This window comes from Macaca thibetana, chromosome 19 (assembly GCF_024542745.1).
Source record: "Macaca thibetana thibetana isolate TM-01 chromosome 19, ASM2454274v1, whole genome shotgun sequence".
NCBI lineage: Eukaryota > Metazoa > Chordata > Mammalia > Primates > Cercopithecidae > Macaca > Macaca thibetana.
Window position 1 is genome coordinate 39,312,795 of NC_065596.1, and position 24,326 is coordinate 39,337,120.

The following is a 24,326-nucleotide window of genomic DNA, read 5'->3' on the forward strand; positions in this document are numbered from 1 at the left end:
GGATGGGGGCGTGGCAGGCCAGGGCGGTCTTGGGAAATGCAAAATTTGGGCAGGAAAACAAAAATGCCTGTCCTCAACTAGGTCAGTGGGCACAGGGCCAGGGATGGAGCCCTAGCCAGGGACCACACCCTCCTGTACCCAGCACTTCCCTTCCCCCCTTCCGTAACATTTAAAGGGACTCCGACCTTCCCTCCCCAGCACTCCCCTTCACCGCTTCCGTATCAATGTCATCACCCTGGACTGACACCAGGAACCACTGTAATGTGGGCTTAATAAGAACAGAGCTCAGCTGGCCGCGGTGGCTCACCCTGTCATCCCAGCACTTTGGGAGGCCGAGGTGGGTGGATCACTTGAGCCCAGGAGTTCGAGACTAGCCTGGGCAAGATGGCAAAACCCCATCTCTACAAAAAATATATAAAAATTAGCCAGGTATAGTGGCGCGCGCCTCTGGAGGCCACTACTCTGTAGTCCCAGCTACTCTGGAGGCCAAGGTGGGAGAATCACTTGAACCTGGGAGGCGGAGATTACAGTGAACCGAGATCGAGATCGCGCCACTGCATTCCAGTCTGAGCAACAGAGGGAGACCCTGTCTCAAAACAAAACAAAAACAAAGCAAACAAACCAAAAGCGGAGCTGACAGTCAAGGTGAATTTCACGTTTGCCTGTATTCAGTTTTAGCATTATATAAACCAAAAGAAGAATGCCATAAAGGCTACAGGCAGATAATACAGAGAAGTATTACTGGAAAAGGAACCAGAAAGAGTAAATATCTCCTAAACGTATGATGGGACAGAAAGATAAATGCCTTTTACATATAGTTAATGTCTGTTTGATTCGTCTTATTTACATTCTCCTTTTAAAAGGTCTTACATTTAGCATCTTAGATAGAACCCACAAAATTTAAATATTTAATAGAAACTTAAAATTTCTGTATCAGAGGACAGAAATATATTTTTCTCACACGTGATCAAATTGCCACTATTAATCGTATTAATGTTCTGTTAAATAATAGTATTTCTGTAGCGAAAAGCAAACAGTACGGAAAGATAACTTCAAACACCTAGTTTTCATATTTTTGTGTTAAAGTAATAACATATTTTGGTATACATTATCATTTTTTGTTTTTGTTTTTGCTTTTTCTGACCTGGTGTGTTACTGCCCTGGGTTGGCCCTCTAAGAAGCTGGCCACCTACTTCGGGCCTCAGGTGTCAGTCGCCCCCCGACTCCCCAAAATCACCCAGCTTGGAGGTCTACAGCTTCCAGCTCTGCGAGCGCCTGCGCCTGCGCACTCTCAGCCGGACGGGAGCTCCCAGAAGTCTCCGGGCGCCGGTGGGAGGACTTGTGGACTGCGCCGCGCATGCTCGGCGGTGTGACGGCCCCGGACTACATTTCCCACAGGCTACTGCGATTCGGCGAATGTAGCCTGAAACTACGTTTCTCAGCTGCTCCTGGAACGACCTCATTCTACCTCCTCGCCAGTTCATTGTGGTCGTTGACCTGGCAGCGACCTTTGGAGTTCTGCGAGGTAGAAGTCAGCGCCCGGCTCAGAGGTTAGAGCAGCCCCGCCAGGCAACCTGAATTTCTGCAAAGGAACACAGTTAGCACCGGGAGTTCTGCAGACCTGGGTCGGCGCAGAACCCGAACTGAGACATGCGTGAGCGTTGGGTGGACCGGGCGAGGATCCCGGGCCCGCGAGTGCAGGAGAGGCAGGGAAAGGGAGGGTACGTGGGACAGGGCCGGTGTGCACCCGCGAAGACTGGGTGCATGGCCTCCATGCGAATCTGAGCTATTAATATTTGTTACTATTTTGGATAAAATCACTAATTGATTTATGTAAAGGAAGAAAAGACTCTTCAACTCTCAGTTTAAAAAGGAAACGATAGATATGATACCTTGTGCATGCAGCGGGAAGAAGTGGGAGTGCCAGGAAGCCTCTTCTTGTTTGGAAAAAACTTTATAAGTATTACACCTTTTTTAAAGATGAGAGCAATGTCATCTGAAAATTATCAGTGCAGGGAAAAGGACTTCAAAGTATCTGTTGTGCAGATTACTTTCCTAATGACAAAATTATGTAAGAAAGGAGAGCAAGATGACAGCTGTACACATTTCCGTCAATCTCCATATTGCACAGAAATAGGACCCAGCCTTTTCTTAAGGGTCTTCAATTTTGCATTATCCCACAGCAGTAGCTCTCTCTCTCTAGCTGCTAGGGGACAGAGGAAATTTAAACATTAGAGAATCTTTTCTGTTGGTTTTTTGTTTGTTTTTAAAGAAGAGTTGCTCAATTTTTTAGTTAGAATTAAAGCATGCCAGAGAAACACGTTTTTTTTTTTTTTTTTTTTTTTTTTTTGAGACGGAGTCTGGCTCTGTCGCCCGAGCTGGAGTGCAGTGGCCAGATCTCAGCTCACTGCAAGCTCCGCCTCCCGGGTTTACGCCATTCTCCTGCCTCAGCCTCCCAAGTAGCTGGGACTACAGGCGCCGCCACCTCGCCCGGCTAGTTTTTTGTATTTTTAGTAGAGACAGGGTTTCACCGTGTTAGCCAGGATGGTCTCGATCTCCTGACCTCGTGATCCGCCAGTCTCGGCCTCCCAAAGTGCTGGGATTACAGGCTTGAGCCACCGCGCCTGGCCGAGAAACACGTTTTAAGTAAAAAGTGGAAACAGGTCGGGTGGCACGGCTCATGCCTGTAATCCCAGCACTTTGGGAAGCTGAGGCGGGTGGATTGCCTGAGCTCAGGAGTTTGAGACCAGCAACAGGGCAACATGGTGAAACCCCGTCTCTACTACAAATATAAAAATTAGCCAAGTGTGGTGGCGCGCGCTTGTAGTCACAGCTACTTGAGAGGCGGAGGTGGGAGAAGTGCTTGAAACTGGGAGTCGGTGGAGGTTGCAGTGAGTGGAGATGACGCCACTGCAATCAGCCTGGGTGACAAAGCAAGGCCCTGTCTCTGAAAAAAAAATAGATACATAAATAAATTAAGTGGAAACAAAGTGTTTCTTTAATTAAAATGAAATAAAGGTTGTATAATGTTTATGTAATAACAACTCCAATGCAGTCAGGAGTTTGAGACCAGCCTGGCCAACATGGCAAAACCCTGTCTCTACTAAAAATACAAAAATTAGCCAGGCGTTTTGGCAGGCCCCTGTAATCCCAGCTACTGGGGAGGCTCCCAGGAGGTGGAGGTTGCAGTGAACCGAGATCACACTACTGCACTCCAGCCTGGGCAACAGAGCGAGACCCTGTCACAAAACAATAAAAAAAAAAAAAAAAAAAAAAGAAAAAAAAATCCCTTATGATGCCTAATATATAAATTAAATGTAATCATAGGTGTGTAGGTATAAGAAAAAACATAGTATATGTGGGGTTCGGTCAGACATCTACTGAGGATCTTTGAGTGTATCTCCCCCCTGTGAAAAAGAGGGAACTACCATAATAAGAGTTAACTCAACCGCATGCTGTGGCTCTTGCCTGTAATTCCAGCACTGTGGGAGGCCGAGGCGGGTGGATCACGAGGTCAGGAGATAGAGACCATCCTGGCCAACACGGTGAAACCCCCCTACTAAAAATACAAAAATTAGCTGGGCTTGACTGCACCTGTAGTCCCAGCTACTCAGGAGGGAGGCAGAGGCAGGAGAATCGCTTGAATCTGGAGGCAGAGGTTGCAGTGAGCCAAGATGGCGCCACTGCACTCACTCCAGCCTGAGTGACAGGGCAAGACTCTGTCTCAAAAAAAAAAAAAAAAAAAAGAGCTAACTCACATTAAACAAGTATTCTATTAAGTTTTGGGGATGGGTTTTCTTATTCTTCAGGACAACCACATGTTGGAGCTGATATTCCTATTACTATTTTAGTGATGAGAAAACTGAGCCATATTAGTAACTGCCTGATCATTTTCTCCTATGTTCTCTATCTCCCATGTCCTGACCAACCTCAGATTTATACTGTCACCATTAAAGAAGCTCTGGATTGGGTGATGTGGACTCTTTCTTAGGCTTAGAACATGGGAATGGAGTGAGGAGAATCTGTTCAAGAGAGGACTGTGCAGCCCAATTTGAGACCTAGATCGACATTCCCAAAATGAGGGCCTAGTGGGAAAGATTGTGTCTGATTCTGCCTTCCTTAAGAAGCGCCACTCCTCTGCATCCAACTCTCTACAGCTTAGTTCACTGGGGCTTGAATTCCACTGTTCTCCAAATTTTGTTTGAGGGTTTTTGTAGCACAGTTCAGAAGCTGAAATGGAGGGACAAGAAGGTTTATTAATGTATGTCATTGAGAACACTAAAGCCTCCTTTTCCTCTTTCTGGATTTTCTAGAGTTTGAACTTCTCAGATAGAGGAACCCCAGTGAAGACTGATCAGTTCCTAGAGTTCTCAAAGCATGGCCCACGTAAGTTGGTGTTTCTTCTTGAAATATTGGGATTTTTACATTATGTGGCTATTTTCCTTAATTGATCTGAAGCATTCTGCATCAGAGTACACCATCTAATTGCCTACTTGATTCCTTCTGTGTGGCAGAAAGATGTCAAAGTATTGTTTCCTCCTTACAAGGTCCTCGTTTCTAATTGGTGTTCCTGAATTCATTGAGCAAATTCTGAGCAGGTAAATAGTAAGTCTTAGCTGAAAGGCTGTGATAGAGCAGTGAAGGATTGAAGTCCCATGGCAGAAGTATTTGAGCTTCCTACATCCAGCTGTGGTTTGATGAGTTCGATCTGTTGGCTTCATTTGGCCACACATCAGAAGATTTGAAGTTTTCCACAGAGCTGATAAGATGGAATTTTGTACTAATTGGTCTCAATATGATGAGATAACATGCTCTCTGAGGCTTTTAAGATTGATTGGGGGGCCGGGCGTGGTGGCTCAAGCCTGTAATCCCAGCACTTTGGGAGGCCAAGACGGGCGGATCACAAGGTCACAAGATCAAGACCATCCTGGCTAACACGGTGAAACCCTGTCTCTACTAAAAAAAATACAAAAAACTAGCCGGGCGAGGTGGCAGGCGCCTATAGTCCCAGCTACTCGGGAGGCTGAGGCAGGAGAATGGCGTGAACCCAGGAGGCGGAGCTTGCAGTGAGCTGAGATCCGGCCACTGCACTCCAGCCTGGGCGACAGAGCCAGACTCAGTCTCAAAAAAAAAAAAAAAGATTGATTGGGAATGTGATTGTGACGTGAAACATTGATATGATTCTTCTTGGGATGCCCGAGAGTGATACTAGGTCAATTTTGTTATGGAATGGGACCTGCCAGACTTGGACAACATGCTTTTGGTTCTGAGTCATTTTCATCCTAATCCACTAACTCAAGAATAGCCAAATGGCCAGGTGCAGTGGCTCACACCTGTAAACCCAGGACCTTGGGAGCCCAAGGTGGGAGGATCACTTGAGCCCAAGAGTTCAAGACCAGCCTAGGCAGCATAGCAAGACCCTATCTCTACCAAAAAAATTTTTTTTAATTAGCCAGGCATGGGGGCACCTGCCTGTAGTCCTAACTACTTAGGAACCTCAGACAGAAAGACACTTTGAGCCCAGGAGTTCAAGGTTGCCGTGAGCTATGATCATAGCACTGCACTACACACTGGGCAACACAGTGAGACTCTGTCTCAAAAAAATTTAAAAAAACAACAGACAAAATATTAAGGATATTGTGTGACACTATAAGTATATTGTTATCAGTAGTGCATTAACAGAGTACCAGAATTGGGGAAACCTGAGGCATTTGGTTCAGTCTTCATTTATAAATCATTACTTTTTTTTGAGACAGTCTCGCTGTGTCACCCAGGCTAGAGTACAGTGGCACAATTTCGACTCACTGCAACCTCCACCTCCTGAATTCAAGTGATTCTCCTGCCTCAGCTTCCCAAGTAGATGGGATTACAGGCATCTGCCACAACGCCCAGCTAATTTTTGTATTTTTAGTAGAGACAAGTTTCACCATGTAGGCCAGGCTGGTCTCGAACTCCTGACCTCAAGTGATCTGCCCACCTCAGCCTCACAAAGTTACTAACTCAATATAGATCCACAAGATAACTTTTATGTCACTATGGAAAAAAGTGTTTATTAATACAAGGAAAAACACTTATGATCTGACCATAATGAACTTGAAGCTTGAGGAGTTATTCAACAAATTTGTGTCATGGCTATTTTCTAAGACAGATTTTATTCTACAGTTGGAGAAAGAAATCATAGCTATTTTCCTCTTAAAGGAAGAGTAATATAGAGACTAATCCTTTTTGAGAATTTGTTTAGTTGGATACCTAACAGGCAATATCTTTGTATATACTCTTTTACATAAAAGGGAAACTAGGATTATTTTGTCCATTTCACCACAGATATGGAGTATTGTGATATCCTACAATATATAGGACATTTTGTCCATAGCAGCAGGATTCTTCTAGAACATGCAGATACTATGCTCATCCACTTCCCATGTTATAAGCTTCCAGCCTATGTTATTGTTCCCTTACTACATCGAAACGTTTATTTCCTCTCCTTTCACCTTGAAAGCATTTTCTTTGATTTCACCAGAAATATGTGGGTTTGCAGTTTCAGGGATCAGTGACATTTGAGGATGTGGCCATAGCCTTCTCCCAGCAGGAGTGGGAGAGTCTGGACTCTTCCCAGAGGGGCTTGTACAGAGATGTGATGTTGGAAAACTACAGGAACTTGGTGTCAATGGGTAAGTGTACCTTTCTCAAATAATTGAGAATCTGCTCCCTGTTATACTTTCTCCATTATAGGTTTTAGGGCTATCTTAAGAACTGAACACAATTTCTTCTTGTTGCCAGAGAAATCATTTGAGCTTTGTTAGGTTGTAAATGATCCAGTGTCAGGATTAGAATTCTGGATTGTTTATTGCAAAACATTGACAAAAGAGGCCAGGTTTTCTATTATGTTTTTGCTCTGAATTGCTCTGAACGTTCTGTGAAAATCTGACCCACTTTGCAGGCAAAACAGCTAGACAAAGGGTCTTGATTTGTTCTACCTGAAGAGCCTGTACAACTTATATGCCGGCGGATTGGATAAACAAATCATTTAAAACTGGAGCTACCTCATTTTATTTTGTATGATATAATCTGATTTTGTGGTTAAAATTCATCATTTCTGAACTTTGCATTTAAGAGTAAATGCAAATTAAACCTATATCCTATAGGTGTAGATGTCTAAGGAGACTTTGTTTTTCTCTTAGCAAAATAACAATAATAATGTTAGTAACACACAGTGTGCTTACTGTGTGCTGGTTCACTGTTCTCTGCTCTTTATATTAATATATATTTGTATTAACTGATTTTTATCCTTACAAGCACTCTATAGGTGCTAATCATTTTAGATGAGAATTCTAAAGCACAGTGTATTTAAGTGAGTTATGCAAGATCACACAGCCCATAGGTGACGGTAGCAGAAACTTGAACCCAGGCACTTAGGTTCCACAATCCGTGTTCTCAATCACAATGTCATACTTTTTTTTTTTTTTTTTTTTTTTTTTGAGACGGAGTCTCACTCTGTCGCCCAGGCTGGAGTGCAGTGGCCGGATCTCAGCTCACTGGAAGCTCTGCCTCCCGGGTTCACGCCATTCTCCTGTCTCAGCCTCCCGAGTAGCTGGGACTATAGGCGCCCGCCACCACGCCCGGCTAGTTTTTTGTATTTTTTTAGTAGAGATGGGGTTTCACCGTGTTAGCCAGGATGGTCTTGATCTTGTGACCTCGTGATCCGCCCGTCTCGGCCTCCCAAAGTGCTGGGATTACAGGCTTGAGCCACTGCGCCCGGCTTTTTTTTTTTTATTATTATTTTTTTTTATTTTTTGAGACATAGTCTCACTCTGTTGCCCAGGCTGGAATGGAGTGTAATGATCTCAGCTCACTGCAACCTCCACCTCCCAGGTTCAAGCAATTCTCCAGCCTCAGCCTCCCTAGTAGCTGGGATTACAAGCATACACCATCACACCCAGCTAATTTTTGTATTTTTGGTAGAAACAGGGCTTTACCATGTTGGCCAGGCTGGTCTCGAACTCCTGACCTCAAGTGATCTGCCCACCCTGGCCTCCCAAAGTGCTGGGATTACAGGCATGAGCCACTGGGCCCCGTTTTTTATCAAGACACAAAAAATAAATGAGTATACACTTATCTATATTTATAATAGATAGATAGATTTCATTTAAAATAAAACCTTTCAGCCAGGCGTGGTGGTTCATGCCTGTAATCCCAGCACTTTGGGAGGCCAAGGTGGGCGGATCACAAGGTCAAGAGTTTGAGACCAGCCTGGCCAACATGGTGAAATCCCATCCCTACTAAAAATACAAAAATCAGCTGGGCGTGGTGGCGCACGCCTATAGTCCCAGCTACTCGGGAGACTGAGGCAGCAGAATTGCTTGAACCCGGGAGGCAGAGGTTGCAGTGAGCTGAGATCACGTACTGCACTCAAGCCTGGTGACAGAGTGAGACTCCATCTCTAAATAAATAAACAAATAAAACCTTTCTCTACCTATCTGGAATTATGAATCCTCTTACCCTTCTCATCTCTGAGATATAAAGGTCAATATCGTTTGACCTTTCATTTATGGCAAATTTAAGCAAAGTTGAAAGTATTTTTGAACTCATATTTTATTTCTTTTCTACATTCTTATCTCATAAGCAGGACATTCCCTTTCTAAACCACATGTGATCGCCTTATTGGAACGATGGAAAGAGCCTAAGGTGACAGAGAGGAAAGATGGAAGAAGGTGGTGCACAGGTGAGTAAGAGCATGGCAGGTAGGGAGGCCATCGTTGCTGGAAACAGCCCAGCTGTCAGGGAGGAGGTGCATCTCTGCCATATTTGGAAGTTTCCCTTCAAAGCCCTAGGGCCTGCGTAGAAAAAGGCTGAGACTTGGGTAAGAAAGAAATATCTCACCAGCCTCTCCAAAGGAACTTCATTACCCATTTTAATACTCACTCACCTCTTGTTTCCCTCTCAGTTTATTACGGACTTAGTCACTTTCCCAGTGCATTATTCCATCTGTGTTTTGAATTTCACTGCTTTCACCTCCTCTTTTACATTTGGATTTATTCATATATTCTTAGACAGTAATATTTGAACAGAGACAGGAACAAGAAGTGAGAGTTCAGGCCGTGTAATTATGTAAGGCATGCCAAGCAGAGGGAATAGCAGATGTGGATGCTTTAGGTGGGAATGAGTTTTGTGTGTTTCAGGAGCAGTAAGTAGGTTCGGGCAGAATTAATGGGAGAAGAGTAAGAAGGAAAAAGCTAGAGTGCTAGCAGGAATTTGAATGCGTTTGTTTTGTTTTGTTTTTGAGTGAGACAGTCTTCTTTTGTCACCTAGGCTGGCATACAGTGGTGCAATCATAGCTCACTGCAGCCTCGACCTCCTGGGCTCAAGCCATTTTCCTGCCTCAGCCTCCTGAGTAGCTGGGACTACAGGCACACGCCACCACACCTGGCTCATTTTTTTTTTTTTTTTTTTTTTTTAGATGGGGTCTCGCTCTGCCGCCCAGGCTGGAGTGCAGTGGCGCGATCTTGGCTCACTGCAAGCTCCACCTCCCAGGTTCACGCTATTATCCTGCCTCAGCCTCCCGAGTAGCTGGGACTACAGGCGCCCGCCACTACGCCCGGCTAATTTTTTTGTATTTTTAGTAAAGATGGGGTTTCACTGTGTTAGCCAGGATGGTCTTGATCTCCTGACCTTGTGATCCACCCACCTCAGCCTCCCAAAGTGCTGGGATTACAGACATGAGCCACCGCGCCCGGCGCACACGTGGCTAATTTTTTTAATCTTCGGTAGAGACAAGGTCTCACTGTGTGGCTCAGGCTGGTCTTGAACTCCTGGGCTCAAGTGATCCTCCTGCCTTGGCCTCCCAAAGTACTGAGATTGCAGGCATGAGCCATCGTGCCTGGCCGGGAATTTGGATTATTTTCTAATGTAACTAGAAACTATGACCTAATTTGCATTTTTCCAATTTTTGAATTTTGGAAAATTCTATTAAATAGGAAACAGATAACAGAAAAACAATATTAAAATGTATAGCTTCATGAGTTATAAAGCACATACCTTTCTAACCATCACTCTGGTCAAAAGATAAAACATTTTTATGGGGGCTGGGGGACGATGGGAGGGAGAGCATTTGGACAAATATATAATGCATGCAGGGCTTAAAGCCTAGATGATGGGTTGATGGATGCAGCAAACCACCATGGCACATGTATACCTATGTAACAAACCTGCACGTTGTACACGCATATCCCAGAACTTAAAGTAAAATAAAAAATTTAAATAACAATTTTTATAAAATAATATCAGGCTTACAGAAAAGTTGGAAAGTTGTACTAAGAGTTTTCATATACCCTTCAACCTGGATTCTCCAAATGAAGAGAGAAAACTCTTTTACCTTCCCTTAAGGCTTATGCCCTGTACCTAATCACACTCACCTTTCTCCCTCCCTGATTAATCACCTCTAACCACTTCAAACTTTGCCAGACATCCCATATTCTCACTCCCAGTCTTACCTGCTCTTCTCAAATCAGCCTGCTATGCTTATGGACACCTGCTGGTTATTTTGGGGTTCTCAGGTCTGTCAGACACCCCACATTGTCCCCCGCTGCTTTTTCCTGCACAGATGCCTAAACCACACAAGTCTTAGCTGTAGTATTTTGTCTCTGTCTGCTAGAATTTTGCCATTTTGAGGGTACCTCTTCCTGTAGTTTTGTTGTATATGTTATCTGTAGTTTTTTTGTTTGTTTGTTGTTTTTTTTTTTTTTACAGTTTTGCTATCCTGTTTGCTCTGTTTTTATGGGGGTATTTGTTTAAATTCAAAAACAATGCTACCACTTCCACCATTGTGGTAGTCCATTTTCACACTGCTGATAAAGATATACCTGAGACTGGGTAATTTATAAAGAAAAAGAGGTTTAACGGACTCACAGTTTCATGTGGCTGAGGAGGCCTCACAATCATGGCGGAAGGCAAAAGGCACGTCTTACATGGCAGCAGACAAGAGAGAATGAGGACCAAGTGACAGGGGTTTCCCCTTAGAAAGCCATCAGATCTCATGAGACTTATTCACTACTGTGAGAACAGTATGGAAGAAACTGCCCCCATGATTCAGTTATCTCCCACAAGATCCCTCCCACAACACGTGAGAATTAGGAGAGCTACAATTCAAGATGCAATTTGGGTGGAGACACAGCCAAACCCTATCAACCATCATCCTAGTTTATGTTTTTAGATAATTACTGCAGGTATTTATAGTGGGTAGTCTGAATGGGGGCAAGAGCAATGCAAGCTGGGGTTCTGAGTGGTTTGGATTAGGATGTTAGTGGTGGACAGTGGTGAGAAGGCAGGGTGTTCATCATACATTTTTAAGGTAAAACCCACAACATGTAGGTGGATTGTAAATGGATATGGAGGCGAAGAGGGAAATCAAGAAGGATCAACAGGTTTGGACTTGAGCAGCTGAATGGGGGTACAGTCATGTGAGATGGTAAAGAGGGAAGGGCAGGTTGAAGGGCATACCTAAAGGTGTCTGCTTTCCATATGTTAAGTTGGAGATGACTACTAGTGATCCAAGCAGAGATGCTGAGTAGGCTGTGGAATATGCAAGTCTGGAGCTCAGGGAGAGTTTAGGCTACACATGAGAACTTGGGATGCAGCTGTGCCTAGTGGCTCCTGCCTGGAATCCCAACGCTTTGGGAGGCCAAGTTGGGAGGGTCACTTGAGCCCAGGAGTTGGAGATCAGCCTGGGCAACACAGGGATATCCCATCTCTACCTAAAATGTACAAATTAGCCATGCGTGGTGGTACACACCGGTAGTCCCAGCTACTTGGGAGGCTGAGGCAGGAGGATGGCTTGAGCTCAGGAAGTCAAGGCTGCAGTGAGCTATGATCACACCACTGTACTCTAGCCTGGGCAACAGAGAAAAACCCTGTCTCAAAATAAATAAATAAATAAATAAAAATTGGGATTCATTGGCATTTGGCTGCCATTTAAAGCCATGGCGCTGGCTGAGATCCCCTAGAGAGTCAGTGCAGGTAGTGACTATTCTTTTTTTTTTTTTTTTTTTTTGAGACGAAGTTTTACTCTTGTCACCCAGGCTGGAATGCAGTGATGCAATCTCAGCTCACTGCAACCTCTACCTCCTAGGTTAAAGTGATTCTCCTGCCTCAGCCTCCTGAGTGGCTGGGATTACAGGTGCCTGCCACCAAGCCTTACTAATTTTTTATATTTTTAGTAGAGATGGGGTTTCATCATGTTGCCCATCATGTTGCCCAGGCTGGTCTTGAACTCCTGACCTCAGGTGATCCATCTGCCTTGGCCTCCCAAAGTGCAGGGATTACAGGCGTGAGCTACTGCACCCAGCCAGTAGTGGCTACTCTTAACATTTAGAGGTCTTCTAGAGGAGGCTGCAAAAGAGACTGCCTCTTTTAAGGTAGAATTAAAACCAGAAAGTGGTGCCACCAAAGACAAATGAAGAAAGTGTTTCAAGATAGAAGAGTAGGCCAGACACAGTGGCTTCTTCCTATAATCTCAACACTTTGGGAGGCCAAGGCAGGGGGAATCACTTCAAGCCAGGAGTTCAAGACCAGCCTGGGCAACATAGCAGGACCCCCATCTCTACAAAAAGTTTAAAAATTAGCCAGGCATAGAGTTATGCCCCTGTAATCCTAGCTACTCATGAGGCTGATGCAGGAAAACTGCTTGAGCCTAGGAGTTTGAGGCTGCAGTGAGCTATGATCACACCACTGCATTCCAGCCTGGGCAACAGAGCAAGACCGCATCTCTTAAAAAGAAAAAAAAAAAAAAAAGATAGAAGAATGATCATCTGAAAAGTGAACTAAGCTAAGCAGTGATGAGAATTGACCACAATATATATATATTTTTTTCAAGACAGAGTGCCACTCTTGTCGCCCAGGCTGGAGTGTAGTGGCACAATCTTGGCACACTGCAACCTCTGCCTCCAAAGATTCTCCTGCCTCAGCCTCTTGAGTAGCTGGGATTACAGGCGCCCGCCACTATGCCTGGCTAATTTTTGTATTTTTAGTAGAGGTGGGGTTTCATCATGTTGGCCAGGCTGGTCTCAATCTTCTGACCTCAGGTGATCCGCCCACCTCGGCCTCCCAAAGTGCTGGGATTACAGGTGTGAGCCATGGCTCCCAGTCTGACCACAATATTTAGCCTTGCTAAAGGAAATTTTCAGGGGCATCTAGGGTTGAAAGCCTGACTGGTCTGGTAAAAACAGAATGGGAGACAAGCCAGTGCCAAGAATGAGCACAGCAGTCCTCTTGAGGCATTTGGTTCTGAAGAGACAGAAAAAAAAAAAAAAAAAGAAAGAAAGAAGGTCACATTCTGAAGTACTGGGTGGAAGGACTTTGGGGGACACTATTCAAACCAATACACCTTGTATCCTACCAGTCTCCTTATATTACTTGGAGGATTTTCTTTTTTGTTTTTTATAGTATTGCTTAATATCTGGAAGTATTATACCGTTCTTAAAAGTCTGAATTTGGGAACTTTTTTTGCATTTTGCCAACTGAGTTAAAAACTCCATAACAATCTTCACCAAGATTCACTAGTCCTTAATAATTTACCACTTTGCTCTATATCTGTGTATACAAAATTTTTTTGCTGGACCATTTAAGTAACTTGTACAATTGCAAGACTTTATTCCTAAATACTGCAGAAGGTACTAAGAATTAAGGATATGATTCAAACACACAAAAGACCATTTCACCTGCAGTGCCCACCGGAGGTTCATCTTAGGCTCAACTGCGCATTCAGACTAAGACTGCCTGTGCTTGTCTTGGCACCATCTGTTCCGCAGCAGGAACCCCAGCTTGCCGGCAGGGCAGCCTCACCTGTTCTGTCAGGCTGCGTCCTTACAGTGGTTCACGCGGGATACACTCGCATAGCCATCCAAAAGTAAGGCGCAGATAGACGAGACACACACCAGGTGAGTTTGCGAGCTGCCACGACTTAAAGAAGATACAAGCATTTCACAGAACTCAGTACCCGTAGCAATTCCATGGGCATGGTTTCCAGGGTCCCCACAGAAGGCATGCCATTTAAGAGATTCTACATTTAGGGAAGCTCAGAGTATGGAGTTCCCATCAGGTACTTATAGAGTTCCACTCAGTCCACATGCAACTTAGCTATCAGTGTCTCCTCTTCCCTCCCCTCTCCTCCCCTCCCCTCCCCTGGCCTCTCCTCCCCTCCCCTGCCCTTCTCTCCCCTCCCCTCCCCTCCCCTCCCCTCTCCTCTCCTCTCTTCCTTTCAGATGGAGTCTTGCTCTGTCGCCCAGGCTGGAGTGCAGTGGCGCAATCTCAGCTCACTGCAACCTCTGCCTCCCAGGTTCAAGAAATTCTCCTGCCTTAGCCTCCAGAGTAGCTGGGATTACAGGCATACACCACCACACCAGATAATTTTGTATTTTTAATAGAGACAGGGTTTCACCATGTTGGCCAGGCTGGTCTTGAACTCCTGACCTCAAGTGATCCACCCGCCTCGGCCTCCCAAAGTGCTGGGATTACAGGGGTGAGCCACTACACCCGGCCAGTGTCTTTATTTTTAAAAATAAATAATGTGGATTAGTAAGACAATGCACCAGGTATCCTTTTGTCATCTAGAACAGCACTTCCAATAGAAATATGATGCAAGCCACAAATATAATTTTAAAATTTCTAGTAGCCACATATATTAATAAAAAGGAAAAGGAAGATGGTAAAGTTAATTTTAATAACATTTCATTTCAGTATATTCCAAATATCATTTTAATACATAATCACTATATAATTATTTTCCTTTTAGTAAGTGGTTGAGATCTGGTGTGGATGTTTCACAGAACATCTCAATTTGGTCTAGGCCTGTGGCTCGTGGGCCCCAGACGAGGCAGTGAAGGTCTAGAATGCTGCTTCCTTTATTTTCATATTTATCTTCTGATTTGTCTGATATTTATGACATGTCTTCCTTTGTCAGCTTGCTAATCTTTGTTCCTATGGGTAGATAATGAAATTTTTGAATTCTCAACAGTGTTCAATAAAAGTTAAATTTTCTTTTCTTTTTTTTTTTTTTTTTGGAGACAGAGTCTTGTTCTGTCACCAAGGCTGGAGTGCAGTGGTGTGATCTCAGCTCACTGCAACCTTCACCTCCCAGGTTCAAGCAATTCTTCTGCCACAGCCTCCCCAGTAGCTGGGACTACAGGCACCTGCCACCACATCGGGCTAACTTTTTTTTTTTTTTTGACAGAGTCTTGCTCTGTCACTCAGGCTAGACTACAGTGGCACAATCTCAGCACATTGCAACCTCTGCCTCTCGGGTTCAAGCAATTCTCCTGCCTCAGCCTCCTGAGTAGCTGGGATTACAGGCGCCCATCACCACACCAAGCTAATTTTTGTATTTTTAGTAGAGATGGGGTTTCACCATGTTGGCCAGGCTGGTCTTGAACTCCTGACCTGGTGATCCACCCTCCTTGACCTCCCAAAGTGCTAGGATTACAGGCGTGAACCACCGTGTCCGGCCTAACTTTTGTATTTTTAGTAGAGACAGGGTTTCACCATGTTGGCCAGGCTGGTCTCAAACTCCTGACCTCAACTGATCCACCCTCCTTGGCTTCCCAAATGGCTGGGATTACTGGCGTAAGCCACCGTGCCTAGTCTAAAAGCTACTTTTTTAAAAAAAAGACATGCAGGTGATGTGTCCAGACTTTTTCAAGCTTTCAAAGGCACTGCAGGTTTTTGAGCAACACAGTGAGGATATGGAAGGATGGTTCATCATTGATTTATTTCACTACTGCATCATCTTTCTAGGCAGTGCCATCATTCATCCACTTTCTTATTTAGTCTTTCTGTTTTCACATGCTTGGGCATAATTGACAAATAATGATGAAATAACTCTCAGGATGATGATACAGAAAAATGTTCCCAGGAAACTTATTCTTACACATGATTCTTACTGGAATAAATAAGATTACTGTCTCATAGTAGATTGTAGTTTTATAAAAAGGTGTAGTAGAGCTCTAATTGTAAAATTGAATGAAATTTAGTGTATTTTGAAAATAAGTAAATTTTCTCTTTGTTCTTTTGAAGGCCTTTAAGAAAGACTAAAAGTCATGAAATGCTAATTCTTAGAAATAGAACTGCTTGAAAAAGAAACTCAAAACCTAAAAATTGATCCCGTGGGCCCTGAGAGAATATTGAAGGTTAAGACAGGTTCAGGGAGGTATGCTGGTCTCAGGTTTCTTTAGCACAGAGATAGGGAATTTCATTGATTTCTGTTCTCAATGTCCCCTGTCTCCTTTTTGGTCATGCTTCAGCCTTGTCTGTAGAATAGGCTGTTATCTTCTTGGGGCCATGATTATCCAAATGTACACAACTATGTCATTTCAACCTCCAAAAGTTTTTTTTCTATTCTTTTATTTAGAGTATCATTTGGAGTTGAACATGATGGCGCACACCTGTAATCCCAGCTCTTTGGGAGGCCGAGACAGGCAGATCACCTGAGGTCAGGAGTTTGACACCAGCCTGGCCAACATGGTGAAATGTCTCTACTAAAAATACAAAACTTAGCTGGGCATGGTGGTGCATGCCTGTAATCCCAGCTACTCGAGCGGCTGAGGCAGGAGAATCACTTGAACCAGGGAGGTGGAGGTTGCACTAAGCTGACATAGCCACACCGCACTCCAGCCTGGGTGACAGAGCGAGACTCTGTCTTAAAAAAAAAAAAAAAAACAGGCCAAGCGCGGTGGCTCACGCCTGTAATCTCAGCACTTTGAGAGGCCAAGGCGGACGGATCACGAGGTCATGAGATCGAGACCATCCTGGCCAACATGGGGAAACCCCGTCTCTACTAAAAATACAAAAAACTAGCCAGGCGTGGTGGCGGAAGCCTGCTAGTCCCAGCTACTCGGGAGGCTGAGGCAGGAGAATGGCGTGAAGCCGGGAGGTGGAGCTTGCAATGAGCTGAGATCGTGCCACTGCACTCCAGCCTGGGCGACAGAGCAAGACTCCGTCTCAAAAAAACAAAATTGAGTATCATTTGGATCATTTGATGAGAAAATGGTTGCACAATAGCATTTATGACTCTAGGCATTTGAACCCTAGAGTATAGACAAATCCTAAGAGAATGGTTACGGTCAGAATTTATAGTTCACTTCTAAGCCAGGATCAAAGACTTATACCCAAATGCAACCACATGGACAGATCCCATCCCTAATCCAAAGAGCCTACAGAACCAGATATAGAAGAATTATCCCAATTATCTAATTTCGTGATTTCTTATTTCTTTCCTAAATCATTTTAGAGTTTTTAAAGATTTCAGAGGTCTTTAAAGATGCGAGTACAACATTCTTCTCATAAGAATAATGTTTCTTGCTTGGAAGGCAAGGTACTTTTTCTAAACAATGTATTTTGAACCAGTTGCCTATTGAGTTTCATGGACATGAATTTGTGTCTTTGTGACATTGTCCAGATCTGTTATCTGGATTACAGGGCAAATATGGTTCTCCCCATTTTGAGGGTCCTTTTGTGTAGCCTGACATTAAAAGGCTCGGAGGTAGAAAAAAACAGTCCAAAGTTCTCTTTCAGTGGTGACTGAAGTTTTGTTTTGTTTTGTTTTGTTTTTGAGATGGAGTCTCACTCTGTTGCCCAGGCTGGAGTGCAATGGCACGATCTTGGCTTACTGCAGCCTCCACCTCCTGGGTTCAAGCGATTCTTCTGCCTCAGCCTCCCGAATAGCTGGGATTACAAGTGCCTGCCACCATGCCCAGCTAATTTTTGTATTTTTAGTATAGACAGGGTTTCGCCATGTTGGCCAGGCTGGTCTTGAACTCCTGACCTCATGATCTGCCCGCCAGTTTCCCAAAGTGCTGGGATTACAGGTGTGAGCCACTGCACACAGCCTGACTGAAGTTTTTTGACACAAACTAAGGTCCAGTTTTTCTCCTCTTTGAATTAAGTTATCTAAAGGTTTCTTTTTCTGACAAGGGGGATGAATGGGCCACAGTGATCCTAGGAGATAACGGGAACCGTCCTAAAGGCAAGTATTGAGTTCAGTGAGATAACATCTAATCCAATTTTGCAGTTGGTTTTTGTGTACAAACCCAGTGCTTTAGTGGCCACCCCGGTGATCTTGTCCTATGGGCTTATCAAATAATATGGTAATATTTTAAAAGGTGGTAAACAGTTTTGTCTGAATATATCAAAGGAGGCAATGTGTATCTTATCAGGAGACATCTAACGTCTGGCTGTGCTCCTCATTAAAAGACTGTCTACTAGATTACAGTGATAATGGTCCAAACCCACATTATTGAGTTACATGTTTCTCCTTGTGACTAAACAATAATCTGTGTGATCTTACTTTATTCTCAAGGAGTATGCATTTCTTCAGTTTAGCAATATGTCTTGTCATGGTTTTAACAACAAATGATAATTGTCATTGGAATTATAAAATATCATTCTTTGCATGGAGATATTTTATTACTATTATTTCTTTTGTATAGGAGGCTGGACTCAGTGGCTCATGCCTGTAATCCCAGGACTTTGGGAGGTGAGGTGGGAGGATGACTTGAGCCTAGGGGTTGGAGACCAGCCTGGGCAATGTGACGAGACCCCATCTCTATAAAAATTACAAAAACATTAGCTGGGCATGGCGGCACATACCTGTAGTCCCAGCTACCCAGGAGGCTGAGGTAGGAGGGAATCACCTGAGCCTGGGAGTTTGAGGCTGCATTGAGCTGTGGTTGTGCCACTGCACTCCAGCCTGGGCAAGAGTGAGATCCTGTCTCAAAAAAGAAAAAAAGAAAAAGAAAACCAGCAGGAAACCAAGGAATGAAGTGCTGGAAAATAAAGACATGGACATCCTTAGACAAAGTTGGCAGTTTACCATATTCCTGATAAAGTGACATTTTATTTTAAACACGGATAGGATAAGAAAGCTCCAGTCTACAAACAAAACATGCCAGAAGATTTTTAGGCAATGATGCCACTTGCACATGGAACCAAAAGGTGAGAAAATTTGTAAGAACGTCAAGGTGCTAAAAGGGGGAAATTAGGTCAGTATGGGACAGAGGGAGCTGTGTCTTGATGTGAGGCGTGAGAGGTGAACAGGGACCATATTATTTGTGGAAAGATACATGGATTTTAATGTCAGTGCCACAAGAAACCCCCAGAAGGAACAATAAAATATGGATTATAAAAATTTCATCTGCATCAGAAACATTTGTTAGAAAGGTTGATAGTACTGATGCCCAGGAGCGTCCCCTGTATCTGATTCAGAGGGCCTGGATGCTGCTTGAACATCCATTTTTTAACAGGCTCTTCAAAGATTTTTATGCACACCTAAATAAAAACTGTGTCACTAATCACCAACCTTACTATTTTACATAAACACTTGTTAATCTCTGTATTCCTTCTGTTTTTTGAATTTCATAATGGTATTTTAATATTACTGAGCTATTTATTTCTAGTTAGTGTTATTTTCAGTTTTTCTCTTCTCTAGAATTTTTTTTCATATAGAAGAATAAGATATTTTTAAAATTTTTCTTTCAGATTTGCAGTTGGAAGATGATACAATTGGCCATAAAGAAATGCTCCCTTCTGAAAACTGTCCATCTTTTGCCCCACATCAGAAAATTAGTAGACAGAAACCACGTGAATGTCGGGAATATGGAAAGACTCTTTGTCAAGACTCAAAGCCTGTTCAACATGAAAGAATACATAGTAGTGAAAAACCCAACAGATGTAAAGAATGTGGGAAGAACTTTAGTAATGGACATCAACTCACCATACATCAGAGATTGTATGTTGATGAGAAACCCTACAAATGTGAGAAATGTGGGAAGGCCTTTATCAGAGGTTCAGCCTTTGTTAAGCATAGGAGAATTCACACTGGTGAGAAGTCACTCAAATGTAAGCGATGTGAAAAGACTTTTAGCGGTAACTATCAACTTACAGTACATGAGAGTATTCATACTGGGAAGAAACCATATGAGTGTGGAGAATGTGGGAAAGCTTTTCTAGCATATGGAAAGCTTACCCGGCATCAGAGTATTCACACTGGTGAAAAACCCTTTGTGTGTGAGGAGTGTGGGAAGGCCTTCAGTACCTTTTCATACCTGATTCAACATCAGCGAATTCATACTGGTGAAAAACCCTATGAATGCAAAGAATGTGGGAAGGCCTTTAGTACTAGCTCACCCCTTGCTAAGCATCAGAGAATTCATACCGGCGAGAAACCCTATGAATGTAAGGAGTGTGGGAAGGCTTTCACTGTGTATGGACAGCTTACTCGACATCAGAGTATTCATACTGGTGAGAAGCCTTTTGAATGTAAGGAATGTGGAAAGGCCTTTAGACTTAGTTCCTTCCTTCATGCACATCAGCGAATTCATGCAGGGATAAAGCCCTATGGATGCAAGGAATGTGGGAAGACCTTCAGTCGTGCCTCGTATCTTGTTCAACATGGAAGACTTCACACTGGCGAGAAGCCCTATGAATGTAAGGAGTGTGGCAAGGCCTTTAGTACTGGCTCATACCTTGTTCAGCATCAGAGGATTCATACTGGGGAGAAACCCCATGAATGTAAGGAATGTGGGAAAGCCTTTATTAGTCGCCATCAGCTTACTGTACATCAAAGGGTTCATACTGGAGAGAAACCCTATGAGTGTAAGGAATGTGGCAAGGCCTTCAGAGTGCACGTACATCTCACACAGCATCGGAAAATTCATACTGATGTAAAGCCCTACGAATGTAAGGAATGTGGAAAGACTTTTAGTCGAGCCTCGTACCTTGTACAACATGGCAGAATCCATACTGGTAAGAAGCCCTATGAGTGTAAGGAGTGTGGCAAGGCCTTCAGTTCTGGCTCATACCTTGTTCAGCATCAAAGAATTCATACTGGGGAGAAACCCTATGAATGTAACAAATGTGGGAAAGCCTTTACCGTTTATGGACAACTTATTGGACATCAGAGTGTTCACACTGGTGAGAAACCTTTTGAATGTAAGGAATGTGGGAAGGCATTTAGACTTAATTCATTCCTTACCGAACATCAGCGGGTACACACTGGTGAGAAACCCTTTAAATGTAAAATATGTGGGAAGACCTTTAGATACAGTTCAGCCCTTAAAGTGCATCTGAGAAAGCATATGGGTGTCATACCCTAAGAGTTTGAGGAATGTGGGAAGTACTTCGTGTATGGCTCAAACATTGTTGAACATCAGGGAATTTATGCTGGTAGGAAACTTTCAAATGTGAAGAATATTGGTAGGCCTATTCTCATCTTTCTTATAATTCATCATATAATTCAGAAAACATAAGAATCTTCATTTAATTTTTAATCTTTAATTTACCATTAAAATACTTTAAGGCCAGGTGCGGTGGCTCACGCCTATAATCCCAGCACTTTGGGAGGCTGAGGCGGGTGGATCACCTGAGGTAGGGAGTTTGAGACCAATATGGAGAAATGCTGTCTCTACTAAAAATACAAAATTAGCCGGGTGTGGTGGTGCATGCCTGTAATCCCAGCTACTCAGGAGGCTGAGGCAGGAGAATCACTTGAACCTGGGAGGCGGAGGTTGCGGTGAGCCGAGACCATGCCATTGCATTCCAGCCTGGGCAACAAAACTGAAACTCTGTCTCAAAAAAAAAAAAAAAAGACTTTAAAACAAGGTAAAATGTGATTGTAGCAGGTAAACTCTAAAAAGAACCCCAAATCTCTACTTCCTGGAATTCTTACCCTTGGGTACCCCTCGCACATTTTACAAAGGTTGATCTGTAAAGCCCACATAAAACAGAAAAAGTGATGACATATAACTTCCAATTTTAGGTTATCAAGGACACTGGTCTCCTTCTTGGGAAGACTCTCCTACTCTTGGATCACTTTCTGTGTTTGAAAGAATCCATGTGATGAGCATCCCTATGGAGAGACCCATGTGGCAAGGAACTAAAACTTCCTGTCAACTGCCATGGAAAAGAGATTAGAATTGAATCTTCCAGCCTTTAGCAAGTCTCCCGAGACTGTAGCTCCAGAGACAGCTTAACTGCAATTTCATGGGGGATTCTCAACCCAGACCTACCTAAGCTGCCCCCAGATTAATGTAATATTCTAAAATATGTAAACAAATGTAGAGTGACAGAAAGCAGATCAGTGGTTTCCTAAAGATGAGTAGGTGGGTAAGGAGGAAGAGATTACAGAGGGCCCAAGAAAACCTTAATTTCATGGCTATAAACATGTACCAAAACTTGTACATGTTAAATATGTGTAGTTTAAACTTCAATAAAGCTGTTTTTCTTTAAAAAAAAAAAAAAAAAAAAAACCTTTAAAAATCCTCATTTCCTAATTATTTTACTATTTTCTATGCTTTAGAGGTTATTTACATTTATTGCATCTATTCAGTGGAAACAGAATACAATGGTGTGCTATTGCACGTGTCTTCCCAACTCCATATTCAGAGACATTGTGTTGTAGCTTGAAATTGGCCAAGACAGAAGTATTTACACCTAGGGTATTGGTAAACACTACAAACCAGAACTTGATCTGTTGTTTTATTGGCCATGTAGACTTAAAAAAGTAGAGAATATGTTAATCATTCAGATTAAACTTAAAAGTGTTTCATGTCTCTAGTTTTCCATTGTGAACAGCATAAAATTTTGAGGAAATATTCTTCCAATATTCAAAATTACCCTATAAAACAAATAAATCACTGTAGTTACTTATCGATGAATAACTGCAGTTCCAAAAAATGTCTTTACTAGTTCAATATCAACTAATATTTACTTTTAAAATAGGCAAGAGATATGAGTAGACATTTTACCATAGAAGTTATATGGGTGGCAAATAAAAACATGATTTAAAATATGCTCAAAATCATAAACCCTTAGAGAAATGCAAGTTAAAACTACAATGAGATATTATTACTCCATCCCTAGTAGCATTATGAACATTAAAAACACAGATCATAGCAATTGTTGGTGATTATGTGACAAAACTGGAACTCTTGCTCACAATCGGGGATGCAATTTCATGGGGAATTATACCATTTATGCCAATAAATCTGGTAAATAAAATTAAATGAACAAACTCTCTTTGAAGACACAAACCACTAAAGTTCATTTAAGAAAAATAAATGTATATCCCTATATTTATTTTTAAATTTTTAATATTTAATATTTTAATAAATTTTAAATAAATATACATCCCTATATTTATTTTAAATTTTACATCCCAGGGGATGTAAAATGGCATAATAATTTTAGAACACAATTTGGCAGTTTCCTAAAATGTAAAATATTCACCTACCCTGCAACAAAGGCATTGCACTTTTAGATAATAACACAAGAGAAGAGAAAGAGTATTTCCACACAAAGACCTATACACTAATGGTTACAGTAGCTTAATTTGTAACAGACAAAAACCCACATGCAACTAATAGAAGAAAAGGTGGGAGTGCCAGAGGAAAGAGAGAAACAAGGAGGAAGAGGCACTTTTTTTTTTTTTTTTTTTTTTTTTTTTTTTTTTTTTTGAGACGGAGTCTCACGCTGTTGCCCAGGCTGGAGTGCAGTGGCGCGATCTCGGCTCACTGCAAGCTCCGCCTCCCGGGTTCCCGCCATTCTCCTGCCTCAGCCTCCTGAGTAGCTGGGACTACAGGCACCCGCCACTGCGCCCGGCTAATTTTTTTTTGTATTTTTAGTAGAGACGGGGTTTCACTGTGGTCTCGATCTCCTGACCTTGTGATCCGCCCGCCTCGGCCTCCCAAAGTGCTGGGATTACAGGCTTGAGCCACCGCGCCCGGCCGGAAGAGGGACTTTTTAAGAAATGGCCAAAACTACCCAAATTTGATGAAAGACTTTTTTTTTTTGTACCCACACTACACAGATGTAAAAAGACATAAATATAAACACCCAAGAAGCTCAATGAGCTCCAAAAAGGATGAATTCAAAGAGACTCATGCTGAGACACATTATAATCAAACTGTCAGACAGAGACATAAAGAAAATACTGAAAGCAGCAACAAAGAAGTGACTCATTACATTCAAGGGATACTCACTAAGATTATCAGATTTATCATCAGAAACCTTAGAGGGCAGAAGGCAGAAGGCAGTGGGCTGACATGTTCAAAGTGCTAAAAGAAAAGAACTGACAACCAAGACTCCTAAATCTGACAAAACTATCCACCAAAACTGAGGGAGAAGTGAAGACCTTCCCAATTGAGGGAATGTGTTACCAAGAGAACTGCTCTGCAAGAAATGCTAAAGGGAGACCTTTCAGTTGAAATGAAAGGACATTAGACAATAACTCAGTGCCATGAGAAGAAATAAGGATCTCTAGTAAAGGCAACTACCTGGGAAAATTT

At 42.8% G+C, this 24,326-nt stretch overlaps 1 protein-coding gene across 3 annotated transcripts; it reads left to right on the forward strand.

Moving 5' to 3' along the window:
* Positions 1-1,364: 1,364 nt before the first annotated feature.
* On the forward strand, positions 1,365-23,452 carry ZNF30 (zinc finger protein 30). 3 transcript variants are annotated; one of them, XM_050768749.1, is made up of 5 exons: positions 1,365-1,550; positions 4,314-4,386; positions 6,539-6,671; positions 8,624-8,722; positions 19,522-23,452. In XM_050768749.1, exons 2-5 carry the CDS (start codon positions 4,378-4,380, stop codon positions 21,135-21,137), a joined length of 1,857 nt encoding a protein of 618 aa, XP_050624706.1. In that variant the 5' UTR covers positions 1,365-1,550; positions 4,314-4,377; the 3' UTR covers positions 21,138-23,452. The 3 variants fall into 3 exon arrangements, with proteins under 3 accessions (XP_050624706.1, XP_050624707.1, XP_050624708.1); XM_050768750.1 differs by having other exon boundaries at positions 8,627-8,722; XM_050768751.1 differs by lacking the exons at positions 1,365-1,550; positions 4,314-4,386; positions 6,539-6,671; positions 8,624-8,722 and adding an exon at positions 18,314-18,978.
* The last annotated feature ends 874 nt before the right edge of the window (positions 23,453-24,326 follow it).

Excerpts from the sequence above, each read along its gene's own strand:
- ZNF30 (XM_050768749.1), top strand. Across the intron at positions 6,672-8,623 it reads CAGGAACTTGGTGTCAATGG|CAGGACATTCCCTTTCTAAA; the intron begins GTAAGTGTACCT and ends TTATCTCATAAG. Across the intron at positions 8,723-19,521 it reads TGGAAGAAGGTGGTGCACAG|ATTTGCAGTTGGAAGATGAT; the intron begins GTGAGTAAGAGC and ends TTTTTCTTTCAG.